This window comes from Protopterus annectens, chromosome 11.part0, assembly GCF_019279795.1.
Source record: "Protopterus annectens isolate FY-2018-M chromosome 11.part0, PAN1.0, whole genome shotgun sequence".
Lineage (NCBI taxonomy): Eukaryota > Metazoa > Chordata > Ceratodontiformes > Protopteridae > Protopterus > Protopterus annectens.
Genome location: NC_056745.1, coordinates 1374569281 through 1374592154, shown reverse-complemented (window position 1 = coordinate 1374592154; position 22874 = coordinate 1374569281). Strand labels below are relative to the sequence as shown.

Genomic DNA, 22874 nt, shown 5'->3' with positions numbered 1-22874 from the left:
GTAGGAACCTCACTATGCATCTTCAGGATTGCATGGACCATGCTATCCCAAATAAAACCAAGACTCCTTCCTCAAGCAAAAAGAAACCAGTCTGGTGGACCCCGGCCATAAGCAAACTTTACAATAAAAGGAGGAGACATACAAAAAAAGGTCAAATCTCAAGTAGAAAAATCATCCCTGATCAGCATTAGTAAGAAATTGAGGGCCCTCATTAAGTCAACTAAAGCTAATTTTGAAAAGAAAGTTGCCAAGGATGCCAAGGATAACCATAAGGCCTTCTATGGCTACGTCAAAAACCTAAATGGCAATGCTCAGGTCTGTTCTGAGCTAGTACAAAATGGAACAAAATACACTGACCCTTCTGACATTGCCAACATCTTGGCTGACAGGTTCAGTGCAACCCCCCCCCCACACCACACCACCTACAGGGCCTATTACCATTCTAGGGGATTGTGTAAGTCCAATTATTACTGATATGTTGGTTAACAAGGCTCTATCTAAAGCTAAAAACACTGCCTCCATAGGACCACATGGTGTCCCAGGCTGTGTCATACGTGAGCTCCAAAAGGAATTAACCCCACATCTTAATACCCTGTTCAGTCTCAGCCTCTCCACAGGATATGTGCCCATAGAATGGCGCACGGCAATGGTGGTCCTGCTACACAAGGGTGGGGTCACAACCGACCCTGGGAACTACCGACCAATAAGCCTGACCAGTCTGATCTGTAAGGCTATGGAGCGAAACATTATGGAACTCATAAATGGAGAGACTGGGAACCTCCAGTCGCTGGACCCCACACAGTTTGGCTTCGTCAAGGGCAGATCATGCCTCCTGAACCTGGTGGATTTCTTTGAGACAGTTACTCAGGCTATAGATAAGGGAAAGGAGTTACACACGGCTTACTTTGATCTTGCTAAAGCATTTGACACCATTCCCCATTCAGGTATTATTGATAAGCTCACCAGCCTGGGCATAAACCCTTATGTCACAAGATGGATCACAAACTGGCTCTCAGACAGATCCCATAAAGTAAGAGTAGCGGGATCTATGTCCGAATCCAGACCAGTAATGAGTGGTGTGCCAAAGGGCTCTGTCCTGGGGCCCCTCCTGTTTGGCATATACTTCTCAGAAGTACAGGCAAGCACAGAAGGGCTGTGGCTGACTAAGTTTGCAGACGACTGCAAACTGGGTGCTATAATAGAGTCTCCGGCTGACATGGAGATCTCCAGAAGGGCCTAAATGAGACTGATGCATGGTGTCAAAGCCATGGTCTCAAGCTAAATGCAAAAAAATGTGTAGTGATCCCCTTTGGAAAAAACAGAGTACCCACAAACTACAACATAGGAGGTAATCCCCTGAAATCTGAAGAAGAAATAAGGGATCTAGGAACCCAAATAGATAGTCAGCTTTCCTTTGATAACCATGTTGCCAAAGTGGTTAGAAAATCCTTCTGTGTGACCCATCTGATCATGAAAGGGTTTGCATCAAGATCTAAGGATGTAATGGTGCCCCTCTACCCTTCCCTCATCAGACCCATTATTGAGTACAATGCACCAATTGGAATGTACCTGGCTAGACATCTCCAGCAGCTGGAGATACCACAAAGGTACCTAACCAAGAGGATTACTGGCCTCAAACAGTTGCTCTATGCAGCACAATTGAAAAAGCTAAGACTGTTCTCTGTTGCATACCACTTTCTCAGAGGCGATCTCTGTCTAACATACAGAGCCATGTCCAACCCAGAATTGTTGAACATGCTCCATCTTAGCAAAACCAAATCTACTCGAGCTACACGCTCTAGGGATATAAACCTCAACACAACAATGAATGGAACATGCTGGAGGGATAGATTTCCTTCGCAGAGACTTCCCTTACTATGGGACAGGGTCCCGATCTACATAAGACAGAGCCCCTCACTATCACTCTTCAAGAGAAAACTTGATGAGTGGATGGGTAACAGAAAGTTCACACCGGGGATCACACCAACAACACTACTAGATAGGGGCCAAGGGTACTAGCTGCTAGTACACGGGTCTAGGGAACTACTAAAGGGGTGGTGAATACGGCACAACATGCCTGGGCTAATATATGCCTTCGGGCAGATAGCCCAGTACCAACCTATGAACCTATAAAAAGGCTGCACAGCAGAAGATAACAAAATGGAATAAATGCTCAGAATGCATTCAGAATCAGAGGTACCAGAATCAGCCATATCCACAGGGGAATCACAGACAATGGCAGAACCAGAGGAACACAATGAACAGTTACAGATCTCAGAGGTGACTTTAAATTAAACTTTTTCTATAATTTATAATGCTGCATGGGACTTTAAAATCTATAATTATAGCTCTGTAGAGTTGACTTCATTTCATGCTGATTTTTTTAGTAAAGAACATACTTTTGTCCCTAGTAAACAAGAGGATATGGTACAGCTGTTGTGTGATCTTAAAATGTATGTTCGCAATTTAAATTTGCGTGTCATATATAGAGGTGGGGGGGCAACAATGTACCAGTGGACAATTGTGTTATATGCATTTCTAGTACTTTTAATCCTGACACAAATAGTGTTTTAAAAATGTTTGAGAAAGCATGTGAAACTGATTTCAGATATTATCTGGAACACAGTAAGAGCCAGGAAAATATGTCCACTGAAGAGAGACTTTTAATAAATGACTTAAAAACTCACAGTGATTTGAAATACGCAACCAGGTAAAGGGGGAGGTTTGGTAATAATAGGGAAGTTTCTCAAAATGAAGTGCATGTAGCATATCAAATAATTGATTGGGAATTGCTTGATATGTTAACACAAGATCAGATTTCTGTTACTTAGTACAACTATATGTCCACAAAGAGTTCTGGGATCCCTGCCATTTTTGGTGTACCAAAAATTCATAAGGAACTCAATGACCTCCCCTCCCCCCATGACCAATAGTGGACTTGGGATGGTCCAAGACTAGTTATATTGCCCATTTCTTGGACAAACAGTTGAAGCCTCATGTGTTACCAAATCCCTCATAGTTCTCAGGATTCCTGGCATTTCCTCACTTTATGTAATGGGAATTTACCATTCCAACATGGGGTTTTTATAACCATTGATGTGAAATATGTATTTATTTGTATTCCATATGGAACAGTTATGGAATGGTGTTCCTTATATTTGTTTGAGGAATTTAGTTTCAGCCAGGACAAAATAAATACATATTGTCAATTGATGGAGCTAGTACTAAGTCATAACTATATATATTTTGATGGACACATGTTTAAGCAACTCAAAGGTGTGGCAATGGGGTCCACTTGTGGCCCCCTTTTTGCCAACATTGTCATGGCCTGGTGGGAGAGATGCCATTTATAACCTAGCCTTTATGTTCAGCACATTTCTTTGTATGTCCGATATTTGGATGATCTTTTTATAGCATGGAAGGGACCTATGGCCATTGTGGCTGAATTTATTGAGCATATCAATCAGACAACTGAATTTTTAAAATTTACCCATACTATCAGTCCAGACCAGATAGCTTATCTAGATGTGTTAATTTCCAAGAATGAGACCAGAACAGGACTAAGGTCTACCATATACATAAAGATTACCTTTTCCAACAACTATCTGCATTGTTCTAGCAGTCACCCCTTACATGTTAAGCGGGGTGTAGTTAAGGGACAGATGGTGAGGGCAGCATGTATGGTAACTGAACACAGTGTGCTTATATTGCCAACCTGTTTTTCAATAGGGGGTACCCTCATCATCTTGTGTCCAGAGTGCAAAAGGAAGTTATCAATAAATGGGAGAGTGGTGTATATGTTCCATTATTGTCCAGTAACATCACTGTGTCTATGTCTGATATAGGTATGGTCTTTGATTACAACCAGTATTTTATTGCAAATGTCAGCGTATCTGGAGGTGGTAATGAACAAGGAGAAATGGTAGTAACAGTCCGCTGAATGTCAACAATTCCAAAAGTGTGGTTTGTCCTTTTGTTACCACCTATAGTACTAACAGCTATATCATTTCTGACATAATAAATAAAAATTGGAACATCATTAAAAATGATGTTGATATGGTGGACTTACTGGGGCAATGACGTAATATTTTATATAGGAGGGGTCCCAATATAAAAAACTTTCTGGAAAGAGAGAAACAGCTTAGTGAAAGTAGTAAAATGACCTCATGTAGTATGTGTAATCAGTGTTGTCATGTATTCTCTGGTTCACAAATTAAAGTAGCTAACAAGACAATTTCTATAAGGGGAAGGTACAGCTGCCACACGCAGGCTGTTGTTTACATTGCATTTTGCTTACAGTGTGCTGCTTTCTATGTGGGTAAAAGCCAGCACAAACTAGCTCAAAGAATTTATGAGCATTTTTATGAGGTTTCAACCAAGAAAGAATCCAATGCACTATTTAGACATCTTAAGATATTTTCAGATCTTGTTTTTAAATTTGTAGTGGTGCATCAGGTTAAAAGGAATTCTAGGGGGGGGGGTCCCTGGAAAGTATTTTAGAGCAAAAGGAAACCTGCTGGCAAGTGTTTTTAAATGCAAGCTTTCCCCCTGGTTTAAATGATGCAATTTCCATTTCCAGTTTACCAAAGTTAAAGGTTTATGATAGGTAATATGTCTGTCAGTTTAGGTAGAGGTTGTAACAGCAGACAAGATACATATGCATGTATATATATATATTTTTCCAGCATAAAAATGGTTAAAATGCTTTGGGCATTATTCTAGTATTTCATTGGTCTAAAAGTTTTGAATTTGCTGATGTGTTGTATAACCTGAGTATGTTTTTTAAAATACTTTTGTCTGAGGAAGTTTGGAGATTGTTCTAAACGAAAGTGCTTACAATAAATGGTTTTATCTTGATTTAACTTGTTTGACTGAGCCGCATTTTCCAATACTGGTTTATTCCATTTTGTTTTCTTCTGCTGTGCTGCCTTTTTAGTGAGGTTCCTGGTTTGTTGGTATTTGTTTTATACAGAATTCTAAAGTAAACGGATTATATAAAAAAGGAAAAATTATAGCTAAAACTAGGAAGTGCAACTCCCAAAAAAGATAAGAAATTTGTAATCAAACTAAACATAAAAATAAGAGGGCTTATTAAGAGCAAAAAAGCTAATTTTGAGGTCAAGATAGCCGCCCAGGTCAAGGACAACCATAAAGGCTTCTTCAACTATATCAGAAACCTCAAGGGCAGCACATCACAGAGAGCCAAACTGGTGGTTAATGGTGTCACATTCACTGAGCTGGGTGATATAAAATCTGCTGGCTGACAAATTCAGCTCAAATGTTACCCTAGTCATCTCCAAACAACCCCAGAAAATACCTTCAAACATAACTCCAGCAACTATAAATAGGGACAGGCTCTGGAATTGCTCTCTAAGGCCAGGGAACCACTTCGGTAGGCCCAATTACCTCTCAGGATGCCTTCCTAATAATCTGAAATATGACCTATCTAGGTCAGCGGAATTACTGTTTAGCTATAGTCTCAAAACATACTTTGTGTGTCAGGAATGGAGAAATGCAATGGTCTTCCATCTACAAAAGGGAAGATCATCAAACTGTTCCCAGGAATTAAAGTCCCATTAGTCTGACCAGTCTAATATGCAAAGACATGTAATAAATTATTATGGAAATGATCAACAAGAGTATAGGAAACCTTAAGACACTGGAACCACCCCAGTTTGGGTTTTTCAAAGGCAGGTCATGCATTCTAAAGCTGATGGACTTCTTTGAAAGGTTACCTAGGTAATGGATGAGGGCAAAATGGTGCATACCACCTACTTTGACCTGAATACGGCATTTGATACAATACCCAACTCAGGTATTGTTAACAACCTTATTGAATTAAGCCTAAATTAGGCATAAAACCCTATATAGCATTCTGGATAACCAACTTGCTGACAAATAGGATCCAGGTAGTTAGGATTGGTGAATCCACCTTCATCAAAAGGCCAGTCACTAACAGAGTCCCTCGGGGCTTCATGCTGGACCCACTCCTCTTTGACACCTTCTTCTTCTCAGAAGTTAAACCCAATGTCAAAGGCTGACTAAGTTAGCAGATGACTGCAAACTAGGAGCAGGCAAAGAATCTCCCAAGACAATAACATCTTACCAGAGGGTCTAACACTAACAAATGACTGGTGCTAAAACAACAGCTTAAAACTTGATGCCAAGAAATGCAGTAATTGTATCTTTTGCAAAGTTGGGCACCCCAGGAAGCTACATCATCAATAAGAGTAGGCCCAGTAGTGAGGGATTTGGGAACACATGTAGATAACAACCTGGCCTCTGGCACACAAGTGTCCAATGTTCTAATTTGCTCAGTAACGGTATGACATCTAGGTCCAGTGAACTCATCATGCTGCTGTATTCGGCATTCATCAGGCACATCATTGAGTGCAATGCACCTTCAGTGTTTAATTAACCTGTCACATGCACCAACAGGAATCTTCACAAAGGTTCATCGCAAAAAGGATACAAGACTATGTTGACTGGTTCAGAGTCTTTGGTCTATACTCTATTTCCTGCAGACTAAAGTGATCTATGTCTAACATACAAGGCATCTTTGGCTCCCACTCTCATGGGCCTTTTGCATATCATAAAATAAACATAATGAGAGCTACTAGATCTAAGAGTGCACATTTTGCTTCTGATATAAATAAAATAGTACAAGTTGAAGAGACAGATATGAATCTCAGAGAATTCCCACTCACTAGAATTGGCTCCACATCCAAATGAAACAGAATCCCTTTACCCTATTCAAGGATAACCTGAACCATTGGATGGGAAATTGTAAATTCATCCTTGGTCTGATGCCCATGTCTCTAATGGATGCAGGCATTGATTAAATCATGTACTAACTAATATATGCCCAGTATAACACAGCCAAGATACATTAACTAACGGGACACATTTGGGGTTCATGATACAAGTAATCAGAGGGACAAATTTAGATTGCATGGCTATGCTTATAAAGGTGATAGGGTTCAAAGGGAGAGAGGATAAAGGGTCTAAATGGAGAGATGATAAAATCATCAAGCAAAGGAGAGTATTTTTGTTGGAGCTTAATTCATCCTCAAGTCTTGGTGTATACCTTCATGAGGTGGGCCTTGTTCTCAACAAAATCTCACCAAGATGACACTGATACATAGACTTCATTTTATATAGCATATATTATGGGCAAAAAAATAAAAAAGATAGCTGGGGGAACAAGTCTCAGGGTAAACAATTGTCCAATCCTGATAGGCACATTGGTTCCAGGAGTGGGGAAAAATGACAGTGTTGAATCCTCAAGACACAAAATATTCCAACAATGGGGCTAGGCCAGGCTCACAAAAGCTGACAGGTCAAAAAAGAGCCATAAAGATGATAGAATGGACTATTGAGGATAAGAAAGAAATTATGTATTGTTGCTATTATGCAAGAAGCCTAGAATTTCCAGGCAAAATATATACAATATGATTAAGAGAGAAATTAGAGGAAAGGAAAATATATGTGCAAGAAAAGCTGCCAGAATCTTCACACACAAATTTGTGTTCATTAATATAATAAATTTATGAAAACCATTATATAGACCAAGAAACCTTTAGCCATTTTGAAAGGAAATGTCTGAGAAAGTGCAAAATTATACCGAACAAAATCTAGAGATTTTTGAAATGTATAGAAAAGAAATATGGACATGGGAAAGAAAGAGAGATATGATATGCTTCAATATTTATACAAAGGAAAAAGCCAAATTAATCAATACAAAAAAAAGCAGCCCCAAAAATATTTGAAGCAAAATACAGGCAAAGGCATTCAGATATGGAACATTTCACAATACAAAAAATATGATCTGAAAAAGGGAATACAGAACAGAAGATTATAAAATAGAAGTTATAAAATTGAAGCTGAAGTTATGGAATACCTGCGAAGTGAAGGATTTAGTGTAGAATGTCTAAAACAGGTTATATTACAGCATGATGGAACAACGAGTCCCCCAACTAATGAGAAACAAGAGGAGCAGGAGACATCTGAAGATGAAATATGGACATAGGAAAGAAAAAGATTTAATATGGTGCACATTTTATGCAAAGGAGAAAGAAAAACAAATTTGTATAAAAAAGCACCAACGATATTTGAAGAGAAATACAGGCAAAGGCATCTGGATATGGAAAATTTTACAATTACAAAAAATAAGAAAACAAAGAGGAAAAAACAGAAAAGAGGGTTAGTAATGGGGCAGTAAAGAAATAGAAACTGAGGTTATGGATTCTGTGCAAAATGAAGGATTTAGTGTAGAAAATCTAACTCTTATAACACCACAGCAGGATTGAACAGTGGATCTCCAAATTAAGGAGAAACCAGTGGAGTGGGAAACATCTGATCAGTTGCCATATGAAGATACTTTGGCGTCTTCCACAGGAAGCCAGTATAAAAGTTCAGCTGGAGTTGCAGAGCAAGGGAAGAAACAAGAAACTGTGGCTACTCTGACGCAGTCAATGTTGTGGAGTGATAAGCCAGTGAGTTCTCATATGAAAGAGCAATGGATAACACAGGATGAAACTGAAGAAAATATGGCACAGGAAGATGCTCTGTAAATTTCTGTAGAATGCCTGCAGGAAATGGAGAACAAAGAATGTGTCCTCAGTTTACAAGAAAATGATCTAAGAGACGAGTTGTTTGATTTAATAGAGATGGACATATAGTAAAAAAAGTAAATAAAAACCAAAAAGTTAGAAGTTTGATAAAAAAAACACAGTAATTAGGACTATTCATAGAAATTCCTGCAACATAAAAGTAAATAGGTTATATTACTGGGCAGCCAAATTAACAACAGATGAAGTCTTACCACAAAAACACAGAGTAGTAAGGGAAAGGAAGGGGAGAAACTGAATGCCATCATGGAAATATCGAATAGAGAAAATGATAAAGCAATTACGACAAGAAGTGTCACTATTAAAAGAGTACAGAAGAGGGTACAGATGAACAAAATACTAAGAATGATAGATAAGATAAAAGCAATGTGCAGTATCAGAACAGATCAGCATCTATCATGCGCTATCACAAATAATAAACTAAAAATATCAACACAGGCAGAGAAACCTAGGAGACATGCAGATAACTGTAAAGGAAAAGCATAAAATAAGAAATTTATTGATGACCAAGAAGAGTTTTATAGAGAATTGGGAAACGAGGCAAAAGGAACTGAAACACCTCCAAAAAAGAAGAAATAGATACATTTTGGAGAAATATATATGAAGATCCTGTGGAACATAGCAAAGATCCTGAATGGACAGAAGAAGTAAAAGAAAATAAGAAGTCTAAATGTACAGGATGTGAAGTGTGATAAAGTAACAGCCAGACAAATTGAAATAAAGTTAAGAAAACCTCTTAATTTGAAAACCCCAGGCCCAGATGCAGCATCTAGCTATGAGTTAGAACTATTTATATGCACAACCTGAACAAACACAACCTGGTTAACAACAGGAAAAACTATACTCCTCCTTAAGAGCGAACCAGCAATCTGTCTTAAAAACTATAGACCAATAACTTGCCTTCCGACAATGTATAAACTATACACTGGAATTGATGCTGACAAAGTTTATAGTCATTTGGAAGAAAACTCAGTTATGGCAAGAGAACAAAAGGATAACAAAAGAAAGTCATATGGAATAAAGGATCATTTTGTTAAATAAAGTCATAATGGAGCACTGTAAAAAGAGGAAGAATCTAAGTATGGCATAGACAGACTACAAAAAAGCAATTGACAGTTTCCCTCAATCATGGATAAAAGAGTGCTTAAAAATGTATAAGATACACCCTACATTGATCAATTACATTACAGCGACCATGAAACAGTGGCAAACCACTTTGAAGTTAAGCCATGATAAAGGAAAAAATATTATTCCAGGGATAAAATTTCAAAGGGGGATATTCCAGGGTGACTCTGTCACCACTCTTGCCCTTAACACATTAAGCTGTCTACTTAACAGATTAGATCATGGCCACAATTTGGCTCCTATGGAAAAAAAACAAAGTGTAAAAACTTCTCCTCTCCTGTTTCTGGATGATTTAAAACTATATAGTTCATCAGATGAAGAACTTGAAAGCACTACTACAAGTGGTCAAACTTTTTCAGGTGACATAAGAATGTCATTTGGTCTTGATAGATGTGCAAAAGCAACCTTTAAAGCAGGAAAGCTGTATCACCAATAAATCATCAGTTTGGGACAGGAATGTGATAGAAAGAACTTGAGCAACAGGGAGTGCATAAATATTTGGGAATTGATGAAGGATCAATACTAAAACGTGAACAAATGTGGCATCTTGTAACAAATTCAATGCTATATACCAATTTGCTCTTCGTCTCCTAACTTACAATTTTGGAGTGATTGACTTAACCCAAAAGGAATTGGATCAGTTGAACAGGAAAACAAGATAAATGCTTCATACTTATCAAATGATTTATAAAAAATAGTGTATACCAAGACTATATATTTTCCATTCTGAAGGAGGTATGTGCCTACTTGAAATTGATTACGTATAGATCTACATTTGTAGGACTGCATACATATCTTCTGACCTCAGAGGATCCAAACATAGTCAAAGTTTTAAACATGAGGACAACAAGTATAAGATGACTTTAGTTTAGCAGAAGCATATGGGTGTCAAGTGAAAATGGAAATCAAACCAGAAGTAGATGAAAATCAGGCAGCAACTGAATGTGCCTAAAAATAAAAGAAAGAACATAAGATGAAGGATCAGATAAGAAGGTGAGAAATGTGGAAAATGCATAAATATAGTTGCAAGTACAGAAAACTCTTGGAACAACATCATGTCTATCAGGATCGAACACAGGAATGGTTAAGGAGAGGTGGATTTAAATCAAAAGATGAAAGGTTAATATTGATGGCCCAACAAGTGGACTATGTACACGTTATTTTACAAAGTCCATTGAACGTGGGAGAAAACAATAAATGTAGGTTTCATGAAACAGAATTGGAAACAGTTGTACATCTTTTTGTTGGTTGTGATACAATAATGACAGAAGAATTGTTACTGAAAGGCATAATAATGTGACAAGACTGTTGCACTGGAAATTGTGCAAGCATTATAATACTGAAGTAGTTGAAAAACACTGGAAACATAAGCCATAAAGTATTACAAAAAATGATGGTTTATATCACAAGGGATCGCCCATTATGATCAGATCAAAAATAGGTGTGAGATAGCCAGATATAGTAGTCCAAGAAAAGAATACAGAAGTAGCATTGATCAATGAAATTGCTGCACCCAGAGACTACAGTGTCTTACATATAGAGAGATGCAAACTCATAAAATACCATGATTTGCAGGCAGAAACAAGGACAAAGTGGAAGAAGGATACCTAGACAGCTTCAATAATAGTAGGTACAGTGGGCCTTATAAAAAAGAATTTAGAGTTGTACTTTGATATGTTACTGATAAATGTAACCCTGTACGAACTGCAGAAGGAGCCAGTTTTGGGCACATTGTAGATGCTGCAAAGACCACTTCTGGCTAACATCAAAGACTGAAGCAATACTAATTTAATGAACTTTAATCATGCTTTCACTTAGGAATGGGGTCCATTCCCGTCATAGTATTAGAAACCCAAAAAACTTGGAGAAATTTAAAAAAAAAGAGAAGCCATAGTGGTCGTTAACCTAGTACAAACCTATAAACCTCTTGAGATTTACTTAGATCATTAACATCTTTAGCACTGATGGCACTGCATTCTGCTTCATACCCACAGTGTTAGTTATTTGGGCTGGATCATTTAACTCAGTCCTACATTACTTGAAAGGTAAATGTCACACCAATACTATTGTTTCAGTTTAATAAAGTATAGTACTGAATGTATGACATTTGATGTTGTGATTAAATAGTTTAAATAGGATAAAATAATTTTAACTCAATAAGTAATGTAAAGAAATTCTGCTTTACTTGCCTAATATTAGCCTTTTTTTGCATTTAAATTTACCGTGACTCTGATCTCCAGGTAACTACGGCTCAGCTTACCATGAGCCAAGGATATATCTCCGCTTTAACTGGTAGTTCATGGGTGATCTTGAAGGAGACATCCCAAATATTTGGACAAACATGAACTCATGTGGCAATTAAAACTGAACTTTTTTAAGAAGCCTGGACTAAACTACTACTGTTTAATTAAAAGTGTACTGGAACTTAGAAAATTGCCACATTGTTTACATGACTAATTTTATGTTATTTTATTCTACCAGTTGGTTTTAAATACCATGTTAAATCAGTTGTAATCTAAGTGTATATTTTGTTTCCGTCATCATACATTTTTTCTTATTTTTTTTTTTCTTTTCTTATTCTCTTTTTTCCACTTTATTCAGAATGATGTGTAATAACAATGCTGATTATACAATAATATTTTTATAGATAGTTTTTAGGGTTCTTGTACACAGACCTGAAGAAGTCTAGAAGGATGAAAGTGATTTTTGTTAGCAATAGGTTATGAAAATAGAATATGATTTTACATGCAAAGTGTATATTTATATATTTATATATATATATATTTTTTGATTGCCAAATGGACTACGGTTGATATATTTCCAGCCATGTAGTATAATGTCTTGGATAAAAATCACAGACCTAATAATCTGGTTAAATAAGAGGTACCACATCATTATAAATTTTATTTAAAGTACATAAGGGTTATATTATTATGATAGCTACAAAGTAAGGCAGGACCAGCTTGAATGTCACACTGATGGGGGAAGGAATGTGAATTTAACATGTGTACCAATAACACTTTGTTTTACAGCACAATAAACCACTCCCTTGCCTGATAAAAAGTATATATATATATATATATATATATATATATATATTTAGAAAGCTTGTGAGGAAACTATTACTCTTTTAATTTTGTTTTACTTGGATCGCTTGTTTGTGTATTTAATAAAGGATTTTCGACTGGAAACAGACTGCCTGCCTTGCTTCGATTACTTTCGAATACTTAGTAATTATTTATAGATCCCGCTACTCTTACTTTATGGGATCTGTCTGAGAGTTAAGAGTAATACTTGCTATTTATAGTAAAATATACATTATAAGTCAATGAAACGTACATCTGGTAGGGGGGTTTTTTGTCTGGTAATCCTTCTAGCTTTAACTTTTATCATTATATACATCTCATCAACCTACCGTCTCTCCATCATTGCCTTGTTCTCCTTTATCCCCCACATCTCCAGGACGGCCAGGAAGTCCTAAAGGTCCCTAGAAATTATTAACAAACAAGCAGGAACAAAGAAATGAACATTTAAGGTTAGTATTAGGCAGTTACGGTGCTCTAACACACTGTCCAGCATTAAGAATAAAAACATCACAAGTGTAATTAACACACACATATTCATTTCATTAAACGATTGTGAGAAACATGCAACACAAGCGAAAGGGACAACAGTACAGCAAGAGATGATTTGCGTGTTTTTGTACTGATTTTAATTCAGAATTCTTGAAACAATTACTACAGGAGTTAGTTCCTTTTTTGTTTTGGAATGATAGAAAATAATATTGTTTACCCTTCAGCTCACTAAATGCACATCATTACTGTTCACACAATGGTCATGTCGGTGTATCCAGAACGTATTATCTCACACGCACAAAATTTGAATCAGCTATTAAATATCTCAAATACCAGAAATCCCTCTTACATACCCATGCAATGCAATGCAGTTGGAGCAGTCTGAATCAACATGTTCACTTGCACATCAGAGATATTTCCTGTAATTCCAGGTCCCTCTTAACCATATGCAGCTATGTAAATCAAATCATTTTACAGAATATAAGTCCACAATAAGCTATTACTATGCACCAATTATTCATTTTAATAGCCTCCACCTTGCCAAGGCCTCATCAAATAATACTGTTTCACTGCATTATATTCTAGTATGTTCCATTCAGTTGCATTCACAGTTTGACTTACAGTATCTCCTTTTGCATGATATCCTGTTTCTTATTTTGCATAGTTTTCCAGCAGGCATATATACGTACAGAGCAAAATTAGCACCAACAATTTGATTTGCAGCAACATAACTCCAACACAGTTATGCATGCTTACACATATATCCTGACATAAACCACATATGCATAAAAACATAAAAGTGTGCTCATGCATACACATTTATTTTCCTACTGTGCTTGTTTGGTGACTCATGTATGTTCACTGGTGCATTACATTCATTAATGTTCACCAGTTTTGTAAAATGTTTGCTCTTGCTCCATCATTTTATATCATCTAAGCCTTTTTCATTTTATAAGGGTTAGTATAACGGTTAAGGTGTCTGCCTCATAGATGCAAAGTTCAGGTTTGATTCTCACCTTTACAAGAGAATTTAGCTAGGCTTAAAATGGCCCACAAGGACAGGTAGCCTAGTATTTACCTGTGAACCTGTATAGGCAAGTAAGCATTTGCTCCTTTTACCTCTATAGATCTAGATAGCATTTGTGCAGTCTCTTCTTTTTCCATTAACCACCGTCTGTTGTTGCAGGCTGGTCTTCATGATATAACTTTATTCTCTGTGTGTTTGATATGCTTCCATTTCTGCAGCAGTTTGTTATATCCTGCTTGACCCTTCTAGCCTTGCATGAGTGTCGTTGAACATACAGATGCCATTATTACAGAAGGGCAGTAGCACAAAGTTAACATAGGAGTCCACATACAGATGTATACTCATGTCAGGTAAAGAATGGAAAAGCCATACAATATTCCCATATTCTACTCTAATGCAAAATCAGCAATTTCTACTTATTTTTGTCTAGGAATGCAAAGAATGGTGACCTAATAACATATTGCATAAAGCCCATCACCATGGCTAAGCATGGGATAGTACACAAAAGATCAGAGATGATGCAAGATTGACTAGACAGTCACATGGCATTTTACATTTTATCAAGTCAAGTAATGTAGCTTGAAAAAAAATGCCTAAAACCGAAGAAGAAATTAGTCGTTATTAGTGAGATGAATGCAGGACCAGTGAATCTTGCTGATATGAAAACACACCACGAAGACAAAATAAAACTGTTAAAATGACAAAATTAAAGCAACGAAGGAGCATAACTGAACCAAACACCAGTAAAATTCCAAAAATTACTTTAAACAAACAAATAAGTGCTTCTTGCTAATATAAAATAACGTCTACTAACCTCAAGAGAAAATTTAAAATATGCCATTTTTGCAGAATGGAAAGTCCCCTGTAGTTTACTCCACCATGTGATGGGCTTTAATCTCCCCATTACATATTCTAACTGCACATTTGCACAACTGCAAATGCCAGCAAACTGTCATCTCATTTGCAGCTGTCCACTGCAGAAAATACTGTAATTAAACTGTACCTGCAGTTCAAAGAACCCAACAAAAAGTTTTCCACTCCCTCGCATCAGTTTCACCCAAAACTTTAAATAAACATAAATACAAATTCAACACAGATCACTTAAAAAAAAACAGCAGGATTCAGTCTTACTGCATACTAACGTGTGATGCCTGACATCTAAAGAATGAATGAAGAAGGCGATAATGAATGAAACAACATACCCCTTGAGATACTGACATAACAAATGCATACAGTAAGCCAAGGGCCATCCGCCATATAATGGACATTTAAAATAAGCAAGGAATGAGGGAAGCTGTAAAGAAAGATAGTGAATTCAAACATTTAGAGCAACAAGGAATGCAGTCAGAAGAAATAGAAAGCATTATTTTTGTGGTAAAGTCACGTGATAGAACAATGGATTTTGCAGGCAACTTCGCAAATTTACACTTGAAAAGATGCGGTGGAAGAAATTAACTAAAACAATGAAACAAATGAAGATTACAAGTCAAAAGGTTTGATAATAAAGATCTAATGAGTTTTATTTGTATATAAATGCACCATAATTGCTGAATAATGATTCCAGAAAGTATGGGTACATGAATATGTTGCAAGATTTTTCAGACATATAAAGAATCACATATCCAGCAAAATACAACCTACCATGAGGTGCCATGACCCTTGAAATGTCTGCAATAAATGAGTAAGTTCTTAAGTGTTGCATCACTTTAGTGGTGATGCAAGGATATGATTAGTTTTACTTTTTCCTGAAAATTTAAACTTGGTCTCTTGCAAGTGGTCTGTTTGCTTCTCAATGTCTAGGTATAGTTCTGTTGAACCCTTGATGTCTACAGACTCCTCAAAATAATTCCAGTGCTGCGTTTCTTTTCAAGTTTTCATTTACACTTTGTTTTGGGTTCTCCCCAATGATAGTGTAGTGGTTTGATTAGTTTTCTCTGGTTCCTAATAATTAAGCCTTTGCCCTTGCAGGCTATCTGTACATCTGTCAGAATCTAAGCACAGCAGCTGCATGACTTGAAGGAAGCCCTGAAACTCAATGACTATTTAACACATTTATAGTACTGTATTTCATTTAATTTTTTTTTTACTTTGTTTTATGCTATTTCGAATGGTGATGAAGATATGAGATTTGTTTTCTATGTCTCCAGAATACTTAATCCTGTGCTCTTGTAAGTGGTCTTGTGTTTTTTCTCAGCATCCATCAGGTACAGCTGTTATTCCTGGTAGAATCTCAAATACACCTCAAAGTGCTTACAGTGCTGCATTTCATTTTATGTTTACTTTTTACTCTGTTGTTTATTATCAACAATGGCACTGTGACTAGTTTTCACTGACCCTGGAATTAAGTATTTAAGATTAACTCTTGCAGCTCTTTATTTGTCAGTATCCACCAGGTGTAGGTTATTGACCTAGTAGGCACCCTGATATCTAATGATCATGAATGTTCTCACAGTGATGCATTCATGTTATTTGTCAAATTTTGTTTTGTTATCCTCACTGATGAAGATTTCTTTTCCCCGGATTCTGAGTATTTAAACCCATGTTTTTGTATGTGAACTGTTTGCTTGTCGACATTCAACAAGTATAGCTGACTGAGCCAGTGGAAGCATTGATAACTTCATAGTGGTCAAGTGCTGATCGTACAACATTTCATTTTCTTTTTCTTTTAATCTTTGCTTTGTGTTATCTTCAGTTGAGTTGTAGAGGTGTGATGAGATTACCCTTGCTCATCAGTACTTAATATTTAGCTCTTATGAGGTGTCTGTATGTTTGTCAGCATCTACCACGTGTAGTCGCTTGCTGTGACTGATGTCCTTATACCTAGTGATTCCTGAAAGTAATTTCATCTCATCTGTGTTTTGTGCTATTGTCAGTGGTGTTGCAGGGGTCTGATTAATTTTCTCTGCCTCTTGAGTATGTAAATATGTACCCTGGCAAGTAGTTTGTATACTTGTGAGCATCGATTAGGTATAACTGTTTCACCTGGTTCATAGGTTCTTACTAAGTATATGGCCAAAGGAGACCATTAAGAAGCTCAACCACATCACCCAAATGCTAGTGGGAGATTACAGTGCCCTCCAATAAGTACTTTCTCTACATATCCCTGTGATAATTTGTGATCACCCATCCAACTATCCAAGCTGGTTTTAAAGTTTACAAAGGTTTCTAGGGAAGGACACTCCTTGAAAAGTAATGGCAGACTGTTCTAGAAACAGAGGATTGTTTGAGCTAAGTAGCTATCATGCTGAATGGTGTTGTTGATGATGATAGTGTAGGTTCAGCTTTCTATAAGGGGTGTTTGCATTATCACTTGGTCTATTTAGGTGAAGAAGTTCTAAGAGCTCTGGATCGTTCATAGAACAGAAAGCTAGGTAGAGATTATTCCTCAGGGATATACATGACACTGAGTAAAGGGACAGGGATTTTAATCTATCAAAGCAGTTAAGGGTACTGAAATCTTTTTAGTGAAGAAACATTGAGGTCTCTCAAGCTGGTTTAAGTGATTAGAGAGGTAAATGCCAAAAGGGCACATAATATGTAAATATATATATATATATATATATATATATATATATATATATATACATATATATAAAAATATATAAAAATATATATACATATATGGTCGGCATAATAAGACAGTAATGAAATGGGACCATAACATCTTTGCACATTGAGGAGGTATCAGAAAGAATATGTTGCATAAAGCAGAAGGATTTTCTAACCACCATAGATATGTGGTAGTCAAATACAGTCTGTTATCCATCCAAATATGTACCCAAGTTCCTGATGACTGTGTCAAATTTAAGCAGAATGTGAACTATATGCTAACATACCTCGCAACCTCTTAGAGCAAGAAATCTGGACAAAGCTATACAGTATACAAAAGTGGGACAAAGGACAAAAAATAGGGACAATTTTTAAATATTGCTCTTACAGATTTAGAAAGTTGATAGAATAACAGGTTTTGCTTTAGCATGAATTTTCTGAAGGGTATGAAGTCTAAAACTCAAATGTCTGTTATTATTTTCTGTCTTCAATGTTTAATGATCTGCCACTAATTTTCCAGAAAAGCACAATTTTATGAAAAATGGACCACAAATATGAGGCAAAAATCTGGACATTCTGTGAAAATCTGTACAGTTGAGAGATATGTATGGTAAGCAGTGGCGATGCTAGCTTTACCAAAGGAAACTGTGCTACATTTCTTGTTGTTGAGGGTAAGCCCATGATTAATTCAACAAGCGTTTGTTTAGTCTAGCCCTTGCTGAAGAAGTTTGAGTATCAGAATGGGAGCTTGCTGGAGAAGTTTGAGTATCAGAATGGGAGTAGGTAACTCGGTTTGCAATCATCATTCAACTTAGTCAGTCACAGTCCCATGGGCTTTCATGTCACAAAAATATAAATCAAAGAGGAGGAAACCCAGAACAGAGCCTTATGGGATACCACTACTGACTATTTTCTGTCTAGTACAAATACAACTGACCTTAATGGTATGGGTTCTGTAAGACAGCTGATTACAAATACAGTGAACTATGTTAGGCTTAATGTTGAGCTAAGAGAGTTTGTCATTAATCTCAGCACTGGGGATAGTGACAAAGGCCTTGGCAAGGCCCTGATAAGCAGTGTGGACTGTATGTCTCTTATCCATTGCCTTAGTAACCCTTTCAAAAACCTCAACCAGGTTGAACAGGTATGATCTGTGTTTTACAAAGCCAAACAGGTGTTCATCCAGGTAATTAAGGTCACTATATCATTGTTTATTACTTTAACTATAATAGTTTGCAAATAATGCTAGTGAGACAAATAGGCCTAATGATCCCAGGGTCAATAGAAAGACCACCTTTATGAAAGGGCATCATAACTGTCATTCTCCACATCTTGGGTACATACCAACTGAAGAGACTCAGCTTAAAGAGCTGATGGAGAGTTTTGCTAGGTGTGACTTTAAGCTTCTAAGGCAGGGATCCAGAGATATTGTCAGGACCTATGGAAGTAGTGTATTTAATTTTGGAAAATGCCAACTGGACTTGTTCCAAATTAATCTCAGAAGGAGGGGATGTGAGGAGAAATAAAGGGGACAGAGGGGAGGTCCACAAGAATATTAGCAATGTCCTTGGGGTCAGAGAAAGAGTGTTATTAAAACAGTTCATTCACATCAGTGACTAAGTGCTTTAACTACAGTTTTGTTGTCTGTAGATCATTCTCATGGATCCTTGGTAGACTGGATGGACTTTGTGACCATTGTGTTCATCTTTTCAAGAAACGTACTTCCCAGTTTTAAATTCCTTTTATAATGCTGACATGGACATCTTTCAGTGACACCAAGGAGCTTTTTCTTTTTCTTTGTTTATAGAGTATGTTAATGTGGTAGTTCTTCTATATAGTGAAGTCCTAAACTTCCCATTACATACATTCATAGGTTCATAGGTACTTACTAGTGGTCTATATTACAACATCAAAAAACCTGTTAATCGAACGGCTTTATAACCGAAAATGCCCATTAAGGAACTGTGTATTGTGAGATTGTGGTACAGTGAAGATCTGAACATTTCCCCTTTCCTCACTCTAGTGCAATATTGGAGTTGGTATATATAATTAGCGAGGGGGTTCTATTAACCGCATTTTTTGTTTGATGTGGTAATATAGACCCCTTATTAGGCTATTGATCTGTGACAGTCTTAAGACCAATAGTCACAGGTTCCTACAGATTTATTTTTTGTACTTATATTTTGTGTAAGAATAACCCAGAGGTGGACTGAAGAAGGATAGGTTGTGACCTTTACTATTTGTCACAATCCATATGGGACATGGGTGCCAAGCCAAGCGTGACTGGTTTAGGACAACACACACAGATGATATTCAGTGCCTTGATATCCGCACCAGATTATAACTGGTTTTGGTTTAATCTCTGAATGTAGTAGAGTTATACAGGAACACAAAGCAAGTTTTTAAAGAGAATATCACAGTGAGACAGTCAGATTAATCTAGAGAAGGTTTAATAAGTATTGTGGTGCAGTTGTGAGAAATGTTTGCGGAGACAAGATCAATAAACCTACTGATGGGTAGGGGGCAAGTTGATCAATAACATTGGCATATGCAAAGTCCAAAAATCTCTGGATTTATTTGTTTTTTGTAAGAAATGTTTATCAATTTATGTGTAGACAGTTGACTTCACCCATAAGAAAGGTATTTGGTTCAACTGCTAAGTAGTGAAAGTCCTAATACCCAATGACTTTCTAAGAGCTATAGCATGATGAGTGCGTCCATCAGGATAATATCATATGTTCAAACTTTTAAAAGTTTGAATGTCATATGGTCGACACCATATGATCGAACTTTTAAAATTTTGACTGTTTCAACAGAGATCTCCATACAGTGCGGAATGGAAAGATTTCCCTTTTCTGCACTGTAGTTGGTATATTTAAAGAGTGGGGGGTGCAGCCCCCCACATGGGGGGTGCAGGGGGCTTGCCCCCTTCTTAAAACATTCAGATAGTTTTTTTTTCTGTAGTGTATTTTTTTAATTAGATTTTTGAACTTTTAAAAGTTCGATCCAATGGTGTCAACCATATGACGTTCGAACTTTTAAAAGTTCGATCATCTAATACAGATCCCGTCCATCAGATGCCAAAGAGGACAACTGGGGCGTATCTCATGTTAACGTAGCTGGAAGTCTGTTTCCCTTCACTTTCAAAACTGAGAATATAAAATAGAGTTTAGACATCTCTTTGAGCTGATCTTCATCTCTTAAGTGTACATAACTATGGAGATTATATTTAATCCTTTTGTTTCTTGTTGTTCGTCTTCTTTTGAATTGGGCTTCCAATAAACGGTATAACTTAGGCTAGTGAATAGTTTAGGACAGCATGCAAATTATATTCCGAGTCCTGATTTGTTAAGGTGACATAACGAACCGCATTTGTTCAGCTGTATTTTATGATTGCAGTTTGCTCAGCTGGACACTATAGGCAATCTAATCTATCTTTTCAGTCAAATAGTACTTTCTATAGTTTAACCACCGACTCCATTAGATGATTGTACAGGTTTCTTGAAAGTAATTTACGTTACCCAAATCTAAATTGCTCTGGTAGTTATATTCAACCCCTACTCATCCCACTTGCTTTTAAACATAGGCATTCATCTGAGTCAGGACATCCTGACTCAGATGCTGAGTAAAAAAAAAAAAAATTGCACTTTATTTTGCTTTTGCCTTTTCTTAAAAAAACTCAGTTGTATTTATTCTTCTCCATTTATTACTGCTTGGTAGTAGCCTGATTAAATTGCAACTGTTACTCTAAGCATTTTGGTTTAAGCACTTGGAATCCAGACCAGTTGTTTTACATTAAGAAGGTTTGTGGTCTACACTGTTGTGGTAGGACAGGTATCTTACATCCTTCTAAGTTGGGAATTGCTGATTGAAGGCTCAGTGTCTGTTATTCTAAAAGTGTATTAATTCTGGTTAAAGCACTTGGGCTTCAGGCCAGTTATTTTTCATTAAGAAAGTTTGTGGTTTGCACTCTTGTAGGAGGAGAGGCTAGATTCTGCCCTTTTGAGCTGGGAATTTATTGTGTCTGCTTATTTGAACTGTGTCTTTCTGAAATTGGTGGGCCTTGTTTGCTGTAGCATAGACTAGATTCAGGCATCCTGAATCTAGTTTTGTTTGTATAACATGAGCACTAATTCAAGCCATCTTTTTTGGAGAAGGTTCCCCTGCACCCTAGTGGCAGGAGTGCGCAGTTAGAACTTGTCTGATTGAAAACTGTTGGGACAGGGCTCAGTTTTGAGCTTTTTACTGGTTAATTGGGTAATTTGTTTAAATCAGTTTGTTCATTTTCTATTGTTACATAAAAAATGCACTTTATTCATCAGCTTTTTCCTGTATTTGGGTTTCTTCCTACTTTATTACTTTATTTTGCTTTTGCTGCTTGTTCTTAAAAGTACTTAATTACATTTATTCTGCTGCATTTATTACTGCTTGTTAGTAGCTTGATTAAATTGTAACTGTTATTCTAAGCATTTGGTTGAAGCACTTGGGCTTCAGACCAGTTGTTTTACATTAAGAAGGTTTGTGGTCTGCACTATTGTGGAAGGACCGGTAGCTGAGGCTAGATTCTGCCCTTCTGAGCTGGGAATTTCCAGTTAAAGGCTTATTGTGCCTGCTTATTTGAACTTTTTCTTTCTGAAATTGGCATGTCTTGTTTGCTTTAGCATAGACTAAATTTAGACCTGCTGAATCTAGCTTTGTTTGTATAACTTGAGCTCTAATCCTGGCCATATTTTTTGGAGAAGGTTCCCCTGCACCTTAGTGGCAGGAGTGTGCAGCTAGAACTTGTCTGATTGAAGACTGCTGGAACGGGCTCAGTTTTTAGCTTTTTATTGGTTAATTGGTTAATTTGTTGAAATCAGTTTTCTCATTTTCTACTGTTATATTAAAAAAAAAAAAACACTTTATGCATCGCCACTTAGCTAGTGTTAAACTATTCCCAGCACCATAAGGTCTGCTCTTCAAATTTTC

At 36.9% G+C, this 22874-nt stretch overlaps 1 protein-coding gene across 1 annotated transcript in view; it reads right to left on the bottom strand.

The window, feature by feature from the left end:
- LOC122815075 overlaps positions 1–22874 on the bottom strand; it is a 3014144-nt gene that overhangs the window by 2147870 nt on the left and 843400 nt on the right. Inside the window, exon 50 of the mRNA XM_044087319.1 lies at positions 13171–13242. Coding sequence (XP_043943254.1) covers positions 13171–13242 — 72 coding nt within the window. The remainder of the gene's footprint in view (positions 1–13170; positions 13243–22874) is intronic.